This window comes from Elgaria multicarinata, chromosome 4 (genome assembly GCF_023053635.1).
Source record: "Elgaria multicarinata webbii isolate HBS135686 ecotype San Diego chromosome 4, rElgMul1.1.pri, whole genome shotgun sequence".
NCBI classification, from domain to species: domain Eukaryota; kingdom Metazoa; phylum Chordata; class Lepidosauria; order Squamata; family Anguidae; genus Elgaria; species Elgaria multicarinata.
The window spans coordinates 116,368,769-116,384,468 of NC_086174.1; the positions used below are offsets into that span (position 1 = coordinate 116,368,769).

The 15,700-nt window shown below is 39.6% G+C and overlaps 1 protein-coding gene across 2 annotated transcripts; it reads left to right on the top strand.

Moving 5' to 3' along the window:
• The first annotated feature begins 864 nt into the window (after positions 1–864).
• On the top strand, positions 865–14,549 carry RAB23 (RAB23, member RAS oncogene family). 2 transcript variants are annotated; one of them, XM_063125027.1, is made up of 7 exons: positions 865–897; positions 4,620–4,839; positions 6,493–6,578; positions 9,919–10,075; positions 11,665–11,747; positions 12,164–12,256; positions 13,185–14,549. In XM_063125027.1, the coding sequence occupies exons 2-7, from the start codon at positions 4,685–4,687 to the stop codon at positions 13,322–13,324; spliced, it is 714 nt and encodes a 237-aa protein (XP_062981097.1). In that variant the 5' UTR covers positions 865–897; positions 4,620–4,684; the 3' UTR covers positions 13,325–14,549. The 2 variants fall into 2 exon arrangements, with proteins under 2 accessions (XP_062981097.1, XP_062981096.1); XM_063125026.1 differs by lacking the exon at positions 865–897 and adding an exon at positions 1,119–1,183.
• Positions 14,550–15,700: the final 1,151 nt, after the last annotated feature.

Sequence of the window (15,700 nt, forward strand, 5' to 3'; positions counted from 1 at the left end):
AACAGTTGACTCCATAACATTAAGTAGCCTTCCATCCTTTCTCCTTCCCCTGACTTGCAACACCACCCTGGTAGTGATAGTAATTAATGCCTCCCCCAGATAGATAGAAATATAGAATTACAGGGGCAGGATGGCTGGGTTTAGAACACAACACTGACACATTTAAGTTTTGAGTATGTAGATGTTTGACAAAATGCAGCCTCCTTCCCTGAAGGGTAATAATAAAATCAAATATGCTTCTTATCCAGATAAAGAAGATCTTCCTGTATTGCACTAAGGCTGTAATCCTACAGACGCTTACTTGGGACTAAGCCCCATTGAACGTAAGAGGACTTACTTCTGAGTAAGAAAGCTTACGCCGTAACACATTTCTTAGTTTTTAAGGTGACAGGACACTTTTTTTTTTACTTCTTGAGTAGACAAACGTAGGATTGCACTGTAGAATCATGATAAGAATTATTAATAGGATTGGGGTATTAAGTTTCTGAATATTGCAGTAAACAAAATATTTCTGTAGTGCTATCCACCCTTACTTGGGAGCCACAATGCAATCCTATGCATGTCTACTGAGAAGTAAGCCCTACCGAGGGTTTACGTCGGGGAAAACGCGTGTGAGGATCTGGGGAAAGACCTCCGTTGCCTTGGTCTCGGGGCCTGGGTTGGGCGGCCTCTGGGGAATTCAGCGTCGGAAAAATCTGTCGGGCTCTTCCGTGCCTCCCAGACTGGAGGGTTGGTTGGTCATCGCATTGTGGCGCTTCTCTTGCCTGCAATTATCCCTCCTCCTTTTCCAATCTCCCACCCGGTCCCGCCAGGCTGTTCCCGCCCCCATATAGAGGAGAAGCAGTAGGCGGCTGGGGCTGGTAGTGGTGGCGGCGGCGGCGGCGGCGGCGGCGATAAGTGAGTCTTGCCTAACCTCCCCATGGTCGCTAAGGGGAAGGGGGAGCCAGGGAAGGGTGGCTTCCCTAGCGGGTCCCCGCGCGGCCCTGATGGTGTTTCCGGGCGAATAGCGGGTGCTAACACGGGGGAGCTGGGATGTGCGTCCGGGTTGGGCTCCGCTTCTCCCGGCCGCCCGTCGCCGTGAAGGCGCCTCTCCCTCTCTTCCCTTCACACACGTACAGCGGCGCTGGGATTGGAAGAGGGCTGGACCAGTCTGCATTTCGGCGCGGCCCGGGCGGAGGCTGCCGTAAGCGGGTTGCGTTGGAAAGCGGGAGTGGGGCGCCGTTGGGACTGCGCGGCCGGGCAAGCGAGCGGGCAGGAAATGGCCTGTGCAGGCGAGTTGGACTCTGTAAGGGTCGTAGTGGGAGTTGACTGGTCTGGGGGAAGGGGCTACCTGCCTGAGCGGCACGGGCTGGACTGCGGAGAGCCAGAGACGCAGCCTGTGTACCGACTGAGAATGCGAGCAATGTTGTTCCCTCAATCTTCTCCGACCCCGCCTTTTCTTTCTCCCTGTAATTTATACAGCAGGGGTTTCACCAAGCAGTGATTCCTATGTAAAAGCCCTGCTTGAAAATCATTGGCTAGACCCCTGTTTTCAAAGAGTTGTGGTTACTCAAGTGATGATAAAATAGCACGCAGTGCATGCTCAGAGACACTGTTACCTTTGTTGCATTTAGATATTCCAAGGATGTGGCCTCAGTCAGATTAAGTGTGGGTCCTCCTTATTGCTGATGTCTTGCAGAGAGAATCGTGCCAAAATTTTGGCAAGGAAAACTTAGGGTATATTGTATTGCTAAGGAAGTCTTTCGGATACATTGGCAAGTTATGTACGTACCTGTGACTTGACAGGAATGGTATACTGCTTGTCCAGATGGTAGGGGTAGGTATTGTCCCTGAATAGCCAACTGCATGCCTGCGATTAAGGCTTGCTTACAGGTTAAGTTTTTAGATGACCTAGTACATATAAAATGGCTTCTGGTTTGAACCATTTATCTGTTGAGTTTGTAAGTGGCCAAATGGTGACTTTTCCCCCACATATTGGTCAAAACTACACAGACTATTCTGTAGTACATAGTTCTGCAGATGATATTAGTTATGATGAGCATAGTATGTAAATACTGTGGAGAAATGCTATTTCTAGGGAAGAGATGTCAGCTAGTTTGTGGTTTCATTAATTTATTACGCTTGTATCCAGCCTTTTTTCCTCTTGCAGGGAGCCTAAGGCAGTGTACAACAATCCTGTGAAGTAGATTAGGCTGAGAGTCAGTGATTGGCCCACATTCTCCCAGTGAGCTTCATGGCTGAGTTGGGATTAGAACCCGGAATTCCCCAGTTCCAGTCTAACGCTAACCACACACCACATTGGCTCTCAGACAGGGTTGAATGGTACAATCACTAATTTGGATTGTGCTCTTCATGTTTATTCTGCTCTAGCAACTGTAAACGTAGGACTGTCTATCATGGACTGTCTTGCAGTTATCAGGTGTGCTAATTTGATATAAACAAAACTTGCAAAACCCTTGGGAAGTATCAGAGGCCTGGAAAAGCTAGTCTACACATTACATTTTCCTCATAGTGACTTCTTTATACAGTGGCTAAGTTAGGACGACACGCTAATCAACTGGGGTAATAGGAATGGGAAACAACCTTTGATTAGCGTGTTGTCCAAACTCAGCCAGTGTCTATTACATATTGTACTTTTACCATGTGGCTCATCCATGTGGCAAGGAGTGCTATGATGCAAGTACTACGTGTTCCTGATGTTAAAGTGGTAAACGGGCATTTCCCAAAGTGCAGTGGATTCATAAACTGTTACAGCCCTGTGTGGAGCTGCCACTGTGTGGAAATGTTTTTCATTTCCCCAACTCCGATAACAAGTAGGTGGCCTTTACTTTCCCAGTAAGTGTTGGAGCTGGCACAATTATTGACCTCGGAACCTTTGTTAAGACCAGCCTTGAGAACTACTACCCTAAATATATTAAGCGTAGGCTATAACGTGAGGTCATTTCCCAAGTGTGTAATGTAGGAAGGAGCTGGGTTGTGTGTGTTTTTCCTCTGCAGTGGTGGTTATGGGAGGGAGGAACCCATTAGATTTATGGGATTAACTTGACGGTGGAAGAACATTGCACAGGGTGGGGAAGGAAACAGGCAACAGATCATACTGAATGGAATGAGGCTCTATCCTCAGAGGAGAGAAGCTGCACTGACATCTGAAATAAAGCTGCCTGCATCTTTGGAAAGGAGCTATTGTAGAAACTGACAGTGCCTTCGTAAAATTACAACTTTGGGCAAGATTAAGAGCAGACAGCATGTAAATTACTAAGGTGTGATAATGTACGCCTGTCAGATACTGTGTATTACTGCAGAGATTGTATCAAAATTACAATCAGGGCAACTCTTCTTAAATTGTTTAGTTCTTGCTCAAGCTACTTCCTATTCTTTTTTTTTTAGATTTTAGCTTCTTTTTAAATAATTCTGTAACACTATACTTAGTCATACTGTTGCAGAAGAAATTGTGCATGCATGGTATAGATTAAAGAACAAACCATCTATATAAAAGAGTGTTCATAGTAACTGTTGCCACAGTCCACAATCCCTTTAGCAAGTGCCATAACTTTTAATTTCATTTTTGTTGCTACTGTTCACATTGGAATTTTAATGTAAAATTATAGTATCGCCTTGTGCAATCCATTGAGAGCAATGAGCAATAAACTACAAGGGCCCTGGTAGCTGATGTAATTGACCTGGCTACTCTAGGCGTTTATGAATTCAAAATATACCTATGCTGACAATGGATATACAGCTTTGAAAACACAAAAGCCCTAGTCAGGTGTTCTATATCTAGGACTACTGAACATGCTGCTTCTTGTGCAGGGCAACATTATGAAGAGGAGAGGCTCCTGTATCCTATGGAAGCTCTCCAAGCCATTGAGAACATCACATTCTTAATCATGTGGAGAGCCTCCATAGATACAGGAGTCTCTCCTCTTCACAAATTCATACTCCATCAATAGAGGGGTGGGGTTAGTGCTCTGTCTCTCCTCATGTGTTAAGTATTTCTGGAAGCTGAATGGCCAAATAGGACTGAAGACATGTGGTACAAGCTCTATTTCTCCCTGATGCATTGTAGATCATAGATGATATTGTTAACAATGCAAAGCCAGAAGGTCCAGAAATTTGGACTTCTTCAGTTCACTACAGACTGAGGGAATTTGAGCCCATGTTAGATTTCATAGTCTTGGGACGTGTTAGTGGAAATAGTTTATAAATTGTTTTGCTAATATTTAGGTGCGTAAATCTCCTTGATACTGGCTTCATATTAAGAGTTTTTATTTCTTTGGGTAGCTTTGCATACTGCAACCTTGTTTTAAAACAAACACACACCTGTACTAGTTTATGTGATATCCCGCAGTTCACATTTTGAGAACACGAAGCTAAATTTTGCTTTCAAGAGCTGATGTACTGTAATGGCCAAAGTCCATTACAGTATGCACATTAATATGCAGTATGCACATTTATTCAGAATTAACCTCACTGTGTTCAATGGGACCTGCTCCAAGCTAAGTGTGTGTAGGATTGTAGTGCTAGTGTGGTAGCTCCAGACTCACATAATACGTTTCGAGAAGAACTAGAAGTCTGTCTCCTTGATCACAAATCCATTATCATTTTTTTCTCCTATTCAGTTCCAGAATTAGAAAAATCTCAACTGAAATTGTGAAGTAACTGCAACCTTTTGTGACTTGCCAAGATGTTGGAGGAAGATATGGAAGTTGCCATCAAGGTGGTGGTGGTTGGAAATGGAGCTGTTGGAAAGTCCAGTATGATCCAGAGATATTGCAAAGGAATTTTTACAAAAGACTACAAGAAAACTATTGGAGTTGACTTCCTGGAAAGAGAAATGCAGTATGTATTTAACAGGTGGAGGTGTGGGGGACAGTTCCTTCTTGCCATTCTGGTATGTGTGTTGTGTGTATTTAATGCTTTTGTAAGTGTTGAGCTAGTGTATCTCAGAGAAGATGTTGTGACACTGTTCTTTGTTCATGGAGCTGAAAGTGAAGCATTTATATGCTAATTGTATTTTGCAATTTTCCCACATATGTGCCAGATTTACCAACTTGAATAATGAATACAAAAAGTTTACCTTTTGTGTGTGAAGAAGGAAAGGATTACTTTTCCAATAGTGGCAAGATGAAATAGGATGGTTATGAATGAGGGAACAAATGGGAAATATTACTAATAATGAATAACAGCAATTTATACAGGAGACATGAACATTCCAATAAAAGTAAACTGGAATTCTAAATGTTGTTCAATTTACTTCACCACTATACAGTAGTTGGATCATTTTCTCAGAGGTGGAGGGGGAAAGGAAGTGGGATGGGCTCATTTTAAATTAAGCAAGACTTAATTAATCTAGTATAGTAGCAGTAGTAAAGAGTGTTGAATTAGGACCCAGGAGATTTAGGTTCAAATCCTCACTCAGCTGTGAAGCCTTGGGGTAGTCACATTTTTCAAGTTTAAACTAACTTGTAGAGTTGTGAGGATGAAAAGTGTAGGAGAGAACCTTTGGATGTGTTAGCCACCCTGAGAGCACTTACTCTGAATAGAACCGTCTTTACATAAATCCATTGAGTTATATCCAGTGGTGCCTTTGCCTTAGCACAGAGGCGGAGAACCATTTTTGGCCAGCGGCTGGATTGCCTTTTCTCTGGGACCAATCCCTTAGGCCAGATGATGTCAGAGGGGCAGGCCCCCAAAGTCACTCCCCTGACATCATCCGCCCACGCCCCTCCCATTTTTCCTTTCTCTGAATCAGGCGCCTCTGCACACCTTGCAACATTCCTATTGGGACAGTGTGCAAAGGGAGGGGACCCAGCTAATGTATGGAGGAGCCACTCCTCCAAATGCCAGGTGAGGTAGGTGCCTTTTTCATGAGCCGTCCTGATTGCAGCAGCAAGCAATATGTGAACGATGGGGACTCAGAAAGCTCCCTGGAGCTCTGTGCTTCTCTCTACATGGAGATGTGTAAAGCAGATGGGGATGATTTCTCGGAAGGTGTGGAGCCTGGGAGAGAGAAGTGGTCCACAGAGGAACTTCTGTGGGCCAATTTCAACCAAGGGCCCAGAGGTTTCCCACTGCTACCTTAGCAGACAGTGCTTTCATTAGAGCTAGTCAGGGCATCTCTTCTTTTTTTACCAATCCTTTCTAACTACTGCAGCCATAACCAATTATGTTGACAGTCCTCCAACCCTCAGTCTCCCATTATGTTGTGGAGGGGGCCCCTACCCTCAGCAACAGCAGGAGGGTGAGGTGGGTAGGAGGGATTGGAGAAACTTAGGTGCCCCAACTTGTGTGAAGCAAAGGCAGCATTGGATAAATAAAAAGCAATGGGATGGAATTTAGGACTGCCTGAAAAGACGTGGGATGGTGTCCCACCCTAGTTCAAGCACTGCTGCTACATACATATTTTAAATAACACATTCCTTGTTTTTTCATAGTATACTTTAGTGTTTCAGCCTGTTAATAACACATGATATTGATCAATTGATTTTTAAGAGTCAATGATGAAGATGTCCGATTGATGCTGTGGGACACAGCAGGTCAAGAAGAATTTGATGCAATTACTAAAGCTTATTACAGAGGTGAGTAGTATCATTAGCATATGTGGATCTAGCTGTGCAAATACTTCTACACTATGAAAACGTTTATTGATGGCAGAGATTCCCCGATAATAAAATGCAGTATATCTCGAAGAACTTTTGCCTTTGCTTTTGTGTTGAAAGTTACGTTGAAAACAAATTTACTTATATATGCCCTTGCTAGATTAATATTTTTCTTTCTTGTTTTTAAATGTATCCTGAAAGTAGTGTGTTGTATCTCTTTTTGAAATATGGAAGGAAATATTTAAAATACGTTATAAACATAATTAAACATTTTAAAATTGGGGTTTTAGACTTTAGTAACTTCAGAGAAGTATTCCAGAGCTGCCATAAGTTTCTTGTTACCAGAAAGATTGCAAAGAGGTTTTGTAAGTTTGTTTTTGTGTATGTAAACAGTCTTCCAGTTTGTTACCCTAGCCCCAAAATGCAATTCTTAGTGTCACTTCAGAGGTAGCTCTCCATGTGGAAACTATCACAAATAGTCTGTTTGGCAATAGTTTGATGTGGAACCGATAATGCTTATAACTTGTTACTAGGTGGATTGGCTCAGTTGTTCAGAGAGTTTCCAAGTCATCAGCAATGGTGACATGGAATCTTTTCATGCAGTGGAGCCAATCTAATCATGATAGCAAGTTACAAATGTTGTAACCTCTGTGTAGAGCACCACACATATTTTGGTGACCATAATTTTTGAATCTGTCCAGTGATGGTATTGTCACCAGCATCAATTGTTTGCAAGCTGGTGATTCATTTAGGTGAGTGATTCATAAGAAGGGGCCTTGTGGTTCCACTCTGGTGATAGTGAATGTGATTCTAATGTTACCTGTTAAAAGACTTAGGCTACGCACACTTACCTTAGAATAAGTCCCATTGAAGTCAGTGGGCCTTACTTCTGAATAGACATATATAGGATTGCACTGTGAATGTGGATACAAATGTTGTTGAAAAGGTAATGTGCACAGTTGTTTCCTAATTAAAAATACCCATTTCCTAGCTTAGATTCACTAGATTGTGTTCTGCTTGAACATATAACTTCACTAGAGATAAATAATTTTTTTATTTAAATTTTATATTGTATTTTATATTATGGTTTTATACTGTTGTTTTATACTTTGAATGTTTTTAATTTTATTTTGTTTTAATTTTTGTGAACCGCACAGAGAGCTCCAGCTATTGGGCGGTATAGAAATGTAATAAATAAATTTAAAAAACCTTCTGTATCACTATTCTTTCATGGCATTTTTGCACATTTTGAGACAAATTAGTGTGGATACTGGAGAGAAGGGCTAAAATGGGTTTCGATTTCTAAGAATCCAGACCTGCAGAATCCACTGTGGAGACTAGCCTACTTAGGCCGTGTGGAGTTCGTGGACTTTCAGATCTTTTTTTTAACTTTCCTGAAATTTACGCAAATGTATTTGTAGGAAAATATGCAAGTTTCTGCCAAGACATATGCCATGGTGGAAAATATATGCGGGGGTGGGGGAATTGAATAGAATGGGGTACAATACACTAAATGTTATGTACTTACGTAAATTACATAAATTGTTACAAACCCTCTTAAGGGGTTATTTGCATATTTTCCCTACACACAAGGGGGAAATTAAATCTGTCTATGAACGGACGCTGGAACGATCAGCACCACACAATCCATGAAACACACACAGAATGGATTTTTACAAAATCTGGACATCCCTATCCCGCTGTGGAATGTGGTTCTGATTTGCTCATTAACCAAATTAAACCAATAAAAGTATTAGTGTGTAAAATGTAATATATAACATTGCTGCCTTTCTGTAGGCGTTAAATATGGCAAAATCTTCCTCTAGTTTTTTTAATTAATTGAGTTCTTGTGGTGCCGTAAACATTTTAAGCTACGTGGCAAGGTCTGTACAATATTACTTATATTGGACAGCATTATATGGTGTCATTCCACTAATGCAAATTAAGTTGTACTAGCGTAAGGAATTAATAGTGTTATCTTGAGCAATGAGATTGCCCAGAAAACACATTGTGCAAGCTAATGATACTGGCATTGTGCTAGAAGTCCCTTATGCTAGAGTAATGTAATTTGCATTAGGGAAATAACACTCTAGATATTGCCTATCATTTTAATAACTGATGTTCCAGCTAAACGAGAGAGAATTGATATATTGGTGTACCTATCAAGTGTGACTTTGCAGGTATTTCTCACAACCCTGCTAAGTCTAAGATTTTTAGAACTTCAGCTAAAGCATAGGATATTGGATTACCTTAAGTATACAAGGTTTCTTCCTGCTCAGCGACTGCTCAGAATTCATGGAGAATGTTTACCAGTCTAAAATTACCTTTCATTCACTATAAGCAACGGGGAACTGGATAGAATGACAGCTCTTATAATACAAAACACTGATGTTTATTGTTCAGTGCCAAGTATTTGACTCCTGATAAGGGGCTCATTACATAGCTTTCTTTACACTGTAGTATAAACAAATTAAGCATTGATTCTAAAAGCCAAGACCCCATTTGGCTGTTCAGCCCAAATAGCCTGAATTATCGGTAAGGTCTGGAAGCCTTCTCACTAGTGGATTTAACATGGTGGGAGATGTCCAGATAAATTATTTAATCACATAGAAAATGTGGTGGATGGAGTCTGCAGCAGAAAGAAGAAAATAATTTTTAGTTGTTGTTTGTGCAAAGCTGCTTTTTAAATGTTTTTACTGTGTATTCATATAATTAAAAATATTATTACCAATCGGTATCCAAACCTGGATACAAAGGAGCAAAACAGCAACCTCTGAGTAATCTTCAGGGGCAACCTTGTTGGCATCAGGCTTTGAAATTTACAAGACTGTTGCTGGGTTTAAAACAAACAGGAAAAGTTACAACCTTCTCACCAGCTAGTGAAAAAACGTACTCCATGAATCCTTCACAAATATAAGCTAAGCTATAAAGGTGCTTGATGCTTTGTGACCTTTTTGGATTAGAGTGTTTTGTAATAAACATGAGAAACAGAAAGTAATAATCTTTTCTGCCTGTGGGGGTAGTTCAGCAGGTAACTTGAAAACTAGCAATAGTAAGTGATGCGATCATATGCCTGGTAACTCAGACAAAAGTCCCACTGTGGTCAGTTGAACTTATACCCAGTTAAATGTGCATAAGATTGCAGCTGTAGTTTCTGATGTCTAACTCAGTTGACATCAGAAGTTGAATACAAAGCACCTACAAAATATTGTGCTGGAATAAAATAGAAGAAACTGGTCTATTCCAGATGCTTGATAGGTTTGATGTAGTGAAATTTATTCTTCAGAAACTAGTAATGTGTGCTAATTCTATGTTTTAGGAGCCCAAGCTTGCGTACTTGTGTTTTCAACCATTGACAGAGAGTCTTTTGAAGCAATCCCTACCTGGAAGGAGAAAGTAGTATCTGAAGTCGGAGACATTCCTACAGTGCTTGTTCAGAATAAGATTGACCTCTTAGATTATTCCTGTATAAAAAAGTAGGTGTTGTTACCATTCTTTATGAAATCAGTTCTCCGAGCACTTAGTGAGTTTATAATTGTTGCTTAGGATTGCTAAATGTGATGAAAGAGAAGACACATGCTTACCCTGATACTTTGGCACAAGTTATACTTTATATCAGGAGTATTGGACCTCCTTCAGCCTGAGGGCCCAATTTAATCTTAGAGAGGCCCTTGGGGGGGGGGGGGCGGGACATCCCATTGGTAGAAGTTATGGGGGCCAGAATACAAAGAATGTACGCATATTTTAGCATAAAATCCTTACTGTCAGTGATGTAGCCTTAAGAGGAGGTAGTTCAATCTTTTAGAATGGGGGAAAATGTGTAAAAGCTGGGAAACCACGAAATGGTCAATGATTTGGGGAGGGGGGAAGAGATGGGGGGGACTCCAGGTGAGCTGGATTTGGCCTGAAGTGCTAAGGTTCAACACCCATGCTTTAGATAATGGAGATTTGCAAATGTATACTATTCAAGATGAGGGTCTAGCCAATGTGGTATAGTGGCTAAGATGTTGGACTGAGAGTCGGGAGATCTGGGTTTTAGTCCCCACTTGGCCATGGAAACCCACTGGGTGACTTTGGGCCAGTCACAGACTCTCAACACAACCCACTTCACAGGGTTGTTGTGAGGATAAAGTGGAGAGGAGGAGGAGGAGGAGGATTATGTACGCCACCTTGGGTTCCTTGGAGGGAAAAAGGCGGGATATAAATGTAATAAATAATAATAATAAATAATAAATGTTGCTTAAGATCGCTTTACCTCAGTCCTAATTATGCTTCAAGTGAGGGGAGGCCAAACATCATGTGACGGAGGCAAATGTGTCTTTAAATGTGGATCTATGTGTCTTGAATGAGCAAGGATATTGAGAGGAGCCTGTGTATGAAGTGTGATCTAAAGGGAGGGAGTGTTGGAACCTCCCCTGCTCACTTCTTTCCCTGTCACATTCTATCCAAGGAATTAAATTTTTTCGCAATAGAAGTGAGGCTGGCTTGGGGGAATGATAGTAGGGAGGGGCAGGAGGGACTCGACTCCCCATTCTATGCCTCTTTTCTGCTTTGCATCCCACTTCATTCCTGCCTCCCATGTAACATAAAAAGTACAGATCTTCATTTCAAGATGAGGGTCTAGCACTATCAGGAGGTGTAGTTTGGCCATAAGTCCTACTAGAGTCAATGTGACTGACTTCCATATAGTGAGTTTAGGACTAGAACGTCAGTTTGGCTAAACTGCATCAGGGGGAATATAATTTGGCTTGGTTGGCATATGTAAGAAGTGTATGCATTTTCTCTCGGTATTTGTGCTGTTTTTCATATATTTTATAAAAAATGCTACTGTAATTGTTTTTAACAGACTGTATTTTTATAGTGTTTGCCAGCCAACCATCCATTTTAGCTCAAACCTAGTGCTACACTATTGTCAGTAGTAGTAATTTCTGCTGCTCTTATATGCAGTTAACTTTCCAAAAATTAATCCTAGTCTACTTTCTTAAAGGTGATAAACTGAATTCTATCTGTTGTACTGGAAAATAACTGGTGACCAAAATAAACCTTTTTTCTCCCTCGTAAACAGTGAAGAAGCAGAAGCATTGGCAAAAAAGTTAAAATTAAGATTCTATCGAGCATCTGTAAAGGAGGACTTAAACGTAACGGAAGGTAAGGGACTGCTGATATAGAGCTATAACTTAATCCAGATGTCAATTTTAAATCTCTTTAGCATTTTATTTATTTAATTTATTCTTTGCCAGCATTAATGTCAGGCCTAGTTCCAACTGAAGTGATGAAATCTATATCTGTGCTTGTCCCTGACACCTAATTTTCTGTGTCTGAGGAATCTGTCTTGGATGGAAGAGCACAAACTCATTTACCAACTCCTTGAGAGCTAGGTAGGCCCCAGTAAAATAACGTATTCTTTGCGTGGTCTTGGCGCAGTCCTACGTGTGCATGAAGGCTATTTTTATAGCAGCTTTCTCCCTTAAAAATTAGACCTGGATTAGTAGTACTCAGTGACGTTCTTGGCTTGTGTGTATAATTTTTCTTAATGCTTTAATGTAGTTTTCTGTATGCTGCAGTTTTTAGGTATTTGGCTGAGAAGTACCTTCAAAAACTCAAACAACGGATAGTTGAAGATCCAGAAGTAGTACACACAAGTAGTAACAGGATTGGTATGTATGCACCGACAAATTACAGCCAGAAAGTATTGCTTGCTGATAAAAGTACTAACTGTGGAGTGTCTTTTCTATTTCCAGTGTATTTCAATGAAAGTGGAATCAAAACACTAACTTGCCAAATTGCTATATTTATGTGCTATTTTCTTTTTGTAAAATAGGCCATGATGACTACGCTGAATTATCATGTTATAGCACTAATGATGCTGACTAGACACTCTTCTTAAAATCTTGTACACAGAGGTTATGCAACAAATGGAGAATGTATGATTCCTTACATATTGTCAAAAGTTAGAAAAGATGTAGTTCCTATTGGTGGTAAAGATGTATAAGAGGCTTGCTCTCTTAAGAAAAAATCTGGCACCTGATGAAAATAGCTTTGTAAACTGTCTATTTTACAAATAAACTGAACTTTTTATACATAGTCCTTCCTTAAAGTACTTCACAGTCAGTTTGGCTCCTTTTTTTCCTTCAAAGGCCTCTTCCCCTCCCCCCAACCTTTACTATTTCAGATTCATTCAGTATTACATCTCCATTGTGCTTGTTTATTTGCTGTGTGATGAGTGTGGATGCCAGTGTTCAATTACTTAGGTTTAGGCTCTGCATTGAAAATTAACTTGACAGTGCCATCTATTTAATAAAATTGGCCTCAGCATCTTAGTTAATGGAGTCATTATTAGATCAAGAAGCGGACACAAATTTTTTAAATGGAAAAAAATTAAGATATATTGTATATTAACAGTTTTAACTTTTATTAATCTTTTTTGAAAGTGCATAGGCCACATCTCCAAACGCTCAAGATGATTACCAATTAAACAATTAAAATAACATTTTAACGTCTCTACACATTGATGTACTATGCTTCAAAGATGGTCAGGTTACATACATATAACTCTTTTTGTGCCTGTGTTTTGATTTTATATAGGTGTCTTCAACACAGCAGGCGGAAGTCATTCTGGCCAGAATTCTAACTTGCTTAATGGCGGTGATGTCATCAACCTAAGGCCAAACAAGCAACGGACCAAGAAAAACAGAAGTCCTTTTAGCAACTGCAGCATACCTTGATGCTGCCACATAGACAGGAAAAGCCGGTCTGACACAGCTGTTCAACTGAAGTTTGTAAGGAACACAGCTGGCTATAGAGGTGTTTTACCAGTGCTTTAGCAGATGTTGCACGCATTGGATCCCACATTAATAGTGGATACTGCTGTTAAAATGAATTATTATTATTATTATTATTGGTACGTGGGACCCTGGTGGCACAGAAATAGAGTCATTGCCCCATGCATTTATTTCACATTGAATAGGACAACTTTCCAGTTGAAAGGTATGATGTATTAAAGTGTACAGTAGGTTTCACTTTTTGGGAAAAAAAAACTTAAATGGAAAGGCTTAAATATCAGTAGTATTCATACTGTTCAGGCTAAAATAGCTTTTCCTACTTATTGGACCCTATGGCTCATTAGGAGGATACTTAAACTAAAGCTGAAATTAAAAGTTTGTTAAACTACCCAGTGCACATTCCTACAACATTGGTGGTGCAATATTTGTATAGCTTATGAATTTTAACTGCAGTGTGCAAACATATATAGAAGCTTGATCAAAGATTCAGGCTAATAAAAGAGGTACTGTGTCTGATTATAAGGTCTTGATGACTACTAAACTGACATCCTAAAAATAATTTTCATTTTTATAAATAACTATTGAATGAACATTTTTCAAATGGTACTCTGCATGTTCCAACTTCTCCCTTCACAGTGGGCCTTAACTTTAAAAAAAAAATGTGCTGTGCCAAAACCTAATGTTTATGCTGCTAGTTAAGATATTTTAATCAATTTCATGTTGGGATTTGCATTTCAAATTTTTACAGGGCAAGGAGGTGATAAATAGTATAGTCAGGCAGAACACATCAAGTTGTTCAGTTTTTTAAAAAATAGAACTGTAGCTTGTATATTCATACACTCTTATGGGAAAACATGGTGAAATATGAAGAAATTTGTTATCAAAAGATTAAAGTTATTTCAAGGAATTTCTCCATTGCATCCTGTAACATCTATTGTGCACCCAGGTTGAGTGGAAAAGGCCCTTTTCTTGTTACATCGTTTTAAAGATTGCCTGTTCTTAATCGCACTGTGTGAATGTAAGCCTGCAATCTTATGCTTACTCACTTAGTCCCACGAAGTCCATGGGATTTACTCTGAGTAAACATGTGTAGGATCAAACTGTTGTCCCCTTAAAGTTGATGTACATCCATATAATATGTTTACGAACAGGGTGGTAAACTATTTTTTTTTAAGTCTCATGCTGTAAGGTCATTGCTAAAACCTTAACCCTAGTGGGTTTTTTTTGTTGAAGCATGTATCTACAATACTGATTCCGTTTACATGTTGTGTAATATTTCCACAGTCTTTCTGTAACAGTGCTCTGCCAGCAGCAAATTGCTCTGTTTCTAAGAAATGTTAGAATATCAGTAGTTTAGGAGCATAGTTATAATATTCAAAGGCAAATAACATGACATGGCGCTCTACCAGCTGAACTGTACAGTTCTCTTGGATAATGATCTCTTCTTATGACTCTTACTTTTAAGCTACCATATTGATTTTTTTACGAACTATAATCATCAACATTCAACTATTACATTTACTTAGTAGGTCTTCTCACCATAAGTCTGTATCTTGTTATATTTTTGGAGAAGGTTTCTAACATTTCATGAATTTATATATAATAAACTTAAAATCTATACATTTTTTTCAGTGGTGTCTTGGCCCACCTGTCTTATAACATGGGCATGAGAAGCAGATAGTTATACACACATTCTGAACAGAATAAGATTTATTGTGCTTTTGTAACCATTCCCGTTGCTGGCAATGAGGTGGGCATTGCAGTCATCAATCCCTCCTTTCATTTTGAAAGTGTTGGATCATGTCCCTTATTTTTAACAAGTGTATCGAGTCACTGGATGGCTGTATTAGTACGGGTTCAAATTGTATTTGTCATGCTTTATACGACAAATAAGCAAGTTATCAATTGTCCATTGTCCGTAAACAATCTTGGTTTAAATATCTAGGGCTCTGCGTGCGTATTATTTTTTTATATGGAAATTTTTACATTAAACTGGTAGCCTTACATGTTTTGTACTTGTGAAAAGAATGACTCTGATCTCAATTTATTTTGTCTCTTTTGCCTTTGTATAAATTCATGTAAATGTAAAAGCGTATGTGTAACATGTACTTGCCATGTGTGTTGCTGTGTTTAAGGCCTTCACACATGCTACTATTTTCAGAATTGAAAGTTTGACTTGAGTAGCTATAGTAGGCTAAAAACCAACTTCAGACACAACTGGGATATAGGACAGTTGCCTGGAAAACTCTTTAATTTCTAGAAAATTATTCACTTTGTTTTTAATATATACTCAAAGCATGAGAGGAAGTAACACAAAAT

Coding starts and splice junctions, on each gene's coding strand:
- RAB23 (XM_063125027.1), top strand. CDS start 4,685: ATGTTGGAGGAAGATATGGAAGTTGCCATCAAGGTGGTGGTGGTTGGA. Junction 10,076..11,664: donor GATTATTCCTGTATAAAAAA/GTAGGTGTTGTT, acceptor CCTCGTAAACAG/TGAAGAAGCAGAAGCATTGG. Junction 11,748..12,163: donor GGACTTAAACGTAACGGAAG/GTAAGGGACTGC, acceptor TGTATGCTGCAG/TTTTTAGGTATTTGGCTGAG.